Genomic DNA, 5,887 nt, shown 5'->3' on the forward strand with positions numbered 1-5,887 from the left:
TAGTATGCCTCCCAGGGCATATATACTAATGGCGCACCACGCAGTGCGCCATTAGTATAGCCCATGGTGCTCCATTAGTATCTGGTATTCTGGCATATATATGTTTTGTTTCAAAACCACAAATTCAACAGCACATAACATATATATCAAATATATAATACATAATATGTGCCCAATAGTTTTACTAATCCACAACACATAACATATATGCAAAGTTGCATAACAAATTTCATGATCCATATATCAAAATTCCATAGCATCCATACATCCAAAATTCCATAGCATCCATATATACACATAGTTCCATAGCATCCATACATACATAGCTCCATAGAAAATATAATAAACAACGATACTTTGCGGGCATTAGTACGTAATATTTAGCACTAAAAGAAATGCCTTCGTGTCCATATCGTAGTCCAAAGAGCATCCGCGTGGCAACCTACAAGATGAAATCATCAACATGTCAAATTTAACACTCTAAATCATGAAGATCTTCAAGAATGGTATCTAATTATAAATTTGATCTTCAAATGGGTCAAATGATCTCTACTTACATGTTTTGAGCAACAACGCTAGTGATGCAGAGGCGAAAAGAGCAACCTCTAGCAAATTACAACACTTGAAAAGCATAGAGATTTCTATTGATAAATAGATAGGAGTAGAGGATACATCCTATGCAGATCCTATGAGTGCATTTAGACTTTGACCGTGATCTCTTCCTATACTTCATACTCTACACAGAATGAATGTTTCATCATATATATGTGAATGAGGCAGATGGGTCTCTTAAAAGTTTTAAAAATGGATATATGGTGTACAAGTTGGTTCGACTAATCAAGGCACACATGAATCTGGTTTTAGTCATCGCTGGCAGCATACATTGTAGCATACAAAATGTTTTCTAATGCTTACCTTGATATTAGGATTTTGCTCTTTGAGGTATTTTCCAGATCCAGTAATGGTACCACCTCTCCCAATGCCAGAAACAAGGCCATCGATCTTTCCTCCTGTGCCTTTCCAGATTTCAGGTCCGGTTGTCTCATAGTGAATCTGCACGAAATATTTAAAACCTGAGAACATGGAACTCTGAGGCAAACATCAAACACCGGCATAAAGACGTTCTCCAGATATAAATGTTAAAATTATGCTACACCTTTGGGTTAGCAGCATTCTCGAATTGCTGAAGGATGTATGAATTGGGTGTCTTTATTGCCAGCTCTTCGGACTTTTGGACAACTCCTTTCATTCCCAAAAGTGGGTCTGTGAGGATCAGCTCAGCACCAAAAGCCTTCAGGATGATTCTCCTCTCCATACTCATGGAGGCGGGCATTGTGAGTACAAGTCTGTAACCCTTGGCAGCAGCCATGAAGGCCAGCCCAATGCCTGTGTTGCCACCGGTTGTCTCAATCAGCACACTCTGGAAACCATTCACATGTAGAAGAAAACATGAGCAAAATCAGATAGCAGCTATCTGAATTTTTTAGTAAACATAGCTTTACTAAAAGTTTGCAGGAAGTGCCTGCTAATGGCTAGGTGCACAATTATTTTTTAAGATTGCAAATAAGGGGCAGCACATCATGATTCATGGAAGGCGTGGTGAAGTATTAAATAGAGAGGCTCTAGATTAATATACTTGGTTCACGTGTAAGTTGAAAGCTGAACCAACATGTTGGTAAAGGGGTTGACGTAAATGCTTACGCAGAGCAGCTGGACAAGTCAAACAACTAGGTGCAGGAGAAAACGAATAATACTACAAATAAGGAGCAAATAAATGAGCCATAGGTTACAGCCACCGTGGAATATATATAACTCTAGTAGAACTGGTCAACTGGCAACCCTGAAACGAAACACGAAAACTTCCTAGCGCCAAATAGAGGGCAGCAAATCATATCACCATCATGAAAGGGATCATGAAGTACAGTGTTAAACAAAGAGGCTCCAAATTACTACTACTTGGTTCAGGTGAAAGCTGAACCAATATGTTGATGAAGGGTTGACGTAAATGCCATCGCAAAGCAGCTGTGCAAGTGAAGCAACTAGGTGCTAGTGCACGAGAGAACAAATAGTACTGCAAAATCAATGCCTTATACACGAACCATAGAATCTAGACCTGCCAGATATATAGCACTGTATAATTCTTATTTCTAATAGAGATTGTATGGTATGGCAACTCTAAAAAGAAGTGCGAAAAATTCCTAGCGCCGAACGAGGCAATTCCTTCATTTCTTTTGTATACGTTTTGATTACATAACCCAATTAGAAGAGACTAGTAGAGGAGATGCTGAATTCCCTTCACATGTGTTCTCTACTGAACTAACTGAAGCCGGTACATAGCAAAATCACAGGGAACAATTTACATTCAGGATGCGCAAATCATCGTTCCTGACACCGAACCATTCCCAAATTGCACGAGCACAAAACAGGGGAAGCACCAAAAGTGGGGCAGGGGTCGATTTTACCGACCTTGAGTGGAACGATGAACCCCTTCTCCTCTGCGTCGGTGATCGTGCTGTACCCAATCCTGCACAAGCACAAGTAATGAGTCCTAGAGCACAAATAAAATTTGTGGGTTCTAAAATTTACTGCATCCATCGCGAAGACAGGCACAGCTTGGCATAACAAAATTAGAACATTTCCATAAAGTAGCCAAGTGGACAACATATACAGTCCTACCTCGGCCACCACATTCGCATGCCCATCAACATCAACATCTCTATCTCAAAATATAGTGATAAATCTGAAGATCATGCACTGAAGATATAAATTTGGTAAATAAAATAAAATGTGAGGAGCTATGAAGTATGAATCAGTTTCTGCTAACGTACATATGTAACTTACAACCCTGCGCTTGGCAGCAGAGTTTCAACTATATGCGGCAACCATTCTAGCAGAACCAGAGTGCAACTCATTTTTACAGCTTAAAACCTCAAAAATTTCACTTGAGTCACGTGTACGCAGTGAACTTAACTTGTAACTTTTTCAGAGCGGAACTTTGTAAATTCCTAATGCTTAATGAGAGTAAGTGATATAGTGAGAAAGTCAGGCCTTGTAAGAACCAAGGACAAAACTGGCAAGCAGATGCAGATGCAGATACAGAGGTTGCTTCCTAAGTATTTTCCATAAATGATGGTCACGCCAGCTTAATTACTACTCATAGTAGTGCATTGCCATTTGAATAAAGATGCTCTGGTGGCAACTGCCGAAGCACTTAATAACACCAGAATGAAGTATCGACCAAGCAACCTCTGAAGCTCGCATTGAACCAAAGGACCACCAAACATGTTTGCTCTGGTTAAAGATGAACTCAACACGGGCAGAAAAACAGAAAATCATGAGATGGGGGTCAGGTTTTTGCTCTCACTCACCATTGACGGTAGAAGTTGATGCACATGTCGTGGCTGTAGTTGGGCAGCACGACCCTGCTGTTGAGCTCCATGCACATCCCGCACTCTTCTTCTATCTCGGCATCGATCTCGGAGACCGGCCTCTTGCTGTCCTCCGGCTCGTCTCTCCTCATGTACCTCTCGGAGCACACCGCCCTCTGCCTCCGGTCGTCGGAGTCGCTGATCCCGTGCTCCAGTTGCATGAGGGAGGGGAATATCACGGCTGTGGACAGGCAAACAGACGATGGGCATCAGTCCAACCTCCAGCACGACACACTTACGGCGAGAACATATGCTGTTGTTTTCAGTTATTTATTTATAGAGAATTTACCATAGAATTCGCTGATCCTGGCCTTCCTTTCGTGGGTGGACATGGTGGTGGTGTCGTCCAAACCGGTGAGGCGGACGGCGCGGGAGATCCGACGTACCTCCTTCGAGAGCCACCCCGCCTCGATCACCGCGGCGATCTCCTTCAGATCTGGGGCAGGAGCAGGTCGGAACAAATCTGAGGGGCCCTGCGGCGTGGGGAGGAGATACCTAGGGTTTGTGGGGAGCGGGAGAGGAGCTTACATTCGAGGGTGGAGGGGGCCGGTGCCGCCGCGGCGGCGGCGGGGGGAGGGGCTGCCTGAGGCTCGCCCATTTGCACGTCCTCGGTCATCCCGGCGGCAGGGGGAGTGTGGAGTATCGTTGGTGTCGAAGTTTTGGGTGCGGGAGCGAGAGGAGGGAAACTACGGTGGTGCACTGGCTGAGTGGTGTGCCATTACTAGTTAAACTAGTAATGACGCACTCTGCCCCGGTGTGCCATTAGTACTTTTGGAAAAAAAATTATTAGTTGTGGCGCACCGTGTGTGTGGTGCGTCATTAATGTCCATAACACTAATGGCGCACCTGCACATGGTGCACCACTGCTATATAGTAGTGGCGCACCACTTGTCTGGTGCGCCATTAGTGTCTATATTATGTATAGCCCTTTTCCCAGTAGTGAGCCCTAGAGTTCGTACTAGAATAACACCTGTGATATATACCAATCAACCCTGATGTCACCTAGATACTCCAATGTAACCTCAAGTATTTGTGGGTTAACTCTTCGACATGCATCAAACAATTTCAGATTAATCGTATTCGTTCCAACAGAAAGAATGCCAAAGAGTACGCCCAAGATTTCTATCGAAGAAAGTCGGAAATTCTGCACTAGACATAAAATTTCTATTTTTGCACGAAACATGATTAATACGGTATCTTAATCATGTGAACACACAAAAGTAGAACTCAAAAATGTTGAGTTATCTCCAAACAAGCACTTTTCTTTAGTGCCTTTTAGCTAGGCATGATGATTTCAATGATGCTCACATAAAATAGTATTTGAAATATGCAAGAGAGCATCATGAACCACATAAAAATGATATTTAATTCTAACTCACTTCCTATTCGTAGGGGTTTTTCAATCAAACAATTTATCGTAGCAAGAATCAACTTGCATAGGAAGACAAAACAATCATGACTTCAAAACTTTGAACACATAGGGAGGAAACTTGATATTATTGCAATACCTACAAGCATATGTTTCTCCCTCATAATAATTTTCAGTAGAATCATGAAGGAATTCAACAATATAACTACCACATGAAGCATTCTTTCATGATACACAAGCATAGAATTTTCATTACTCTGCACATAAGAAATTTCGTTCTCATTCATAGTAGTGGGAGCAAATTCAACAAAATAACTATCATGGGACACCTGATTGACATAACCACGTTGATTATTAAAATCAAGATGGAAAGTTTCATGATTATTATCACTTTTTATAGCACACATGCCATCTCCATAATGATCATAGATAACAACTTTTTTATTATAATCAATTAGAACCTTTTCCGAAATAGTGGAATCGTCACCAAATAAAGTCATGACCTCTTCAAATCCACTTTTATCATTATGAAAAGATTCAACACCCTTCAAAATAGTGGGATCATTGGTACCTAGATTTGACACTCTTCCAAACCCACTTTCATCAATATAATCATCGTAAATAGGAGGCATGCTCACATTAAAATAAATCTGCTCATCAAAACTTGGGGGACTAAAACTATCATGTTGATCAAACATAGAGCTTGTGGCTTTGCATATCATTAATATCATGGATATTCATGTAATTCATATTAATAATATTTCTGTCAATCTCATGATTCAAGGATTTCACATTAAGCATTATTATAAATTCTTCCTCTAACATTTGAGCACAATTTTCCAAACCAACATTTTCATGAAAGACATTAAAAAGGCGAAGCAATTGCGGCAACCTAAATTCTATTTTATGTAGTTTTGTTTTATAAAACCAAACTAGTGAAAATTAAGAAACTAAAAAATTTAAGTGCAATATGTAAATATATACCTTCAAGCACTGACCTTCCCGGGAATGGTGCCAAAAAAGAGATTGATGTCTCCTACGCAACTTTATTCTTGTAGAAGTTGTTGGGCCTCGAAGTACGGTGTTTTAT

At 41.0% G+C, this 5,887-nt stretch overlaps 1 protein-coding gene across 2 annotated transcripts; it reads right to left on the reverse strand.

Annotated features, from left to right (window-relative positions):
- Window positions 1-222: 222 nt before the first annotated feature.
- LOC123428087 (bifunctional L-3-cyanoalanine synthase/cysteine synthase 2, mitochondrial-like) lies at window positions 223-4,163 on the reverse strand. 2 transcript variants are annotated; one of them, XM_045112252.1, is made up of 7 exons: window positions 3,957-4,163; window positions 3,718-3,864; window positions 3,369-3,609; window positions 2,467-2,524; window positions 1,157-1,420; window positions 916-1,053; window positions 223-442 (listed from the first exon to the last, which is right to left on the reverse strand). In XM_045112252.1, exons 1-7 carry the CDS (start codon window positions 4,042-4,044, stop codon window positions 230-232), a joined length of 1,149 nt encoding a protein of 382 aa, XP_044968187.1. In that variant the 5' UTR covers window positions 4,045-4,163; the 3' UTR covers window positions 223-229. The 2 variants fall into 2 exon arrangements, with proteins under 2 accessions (XP_044968187.1, XP_044968194.1); XM_045112259.1 differs by lacking the exon at window positions 223-442 and adding an exon at window positions 450-736 and having other exon boundaries at window positions 3,957-4,111.
- Window positions 4,164-5,887: the final 1,724 nt, after the last annotated feature.

Source organism: Hordeum vulgare, chromosome 1H (assembly GCF_904849725.1).
Source record: "Hordeum vulgare subsp. vulgare chromosome 1H, MorexV3_pseudomolecules_assembly, whole genome shotgun sequence".
Lineage (NCBI taxonomy): Eukaryota > Viridiplantae > Streptophyta > Magnoliopsida > Poales > Poaceae > Hordeum > Hordeum vulgare.

Bases quoted from the DNA above. Each gene is read 5' to 3' on its own strand.
- LOC123428087 (XM_045112252.1), bottom strand. From the start codon at position 4,044: ATGACCGAGGACGTGCAAATGGGCGAGCCTCAGGCAGCCCCTCCCCCC. The intron at 3,610-3,717 runs GTAAATTCTCTA...GCCTGTCCACAG, and splicing joins CAGGATCAGCGAATTCTATG to CCGTGATATTCCCCTCCCTC. The intron at 1,054-1,156 runs GTGTAGCATAAT...TATTTCGTGCAG, and splicing joins AGAATGCTGCTAACCCAAAG to ATTCACTATGAGACAACCGG.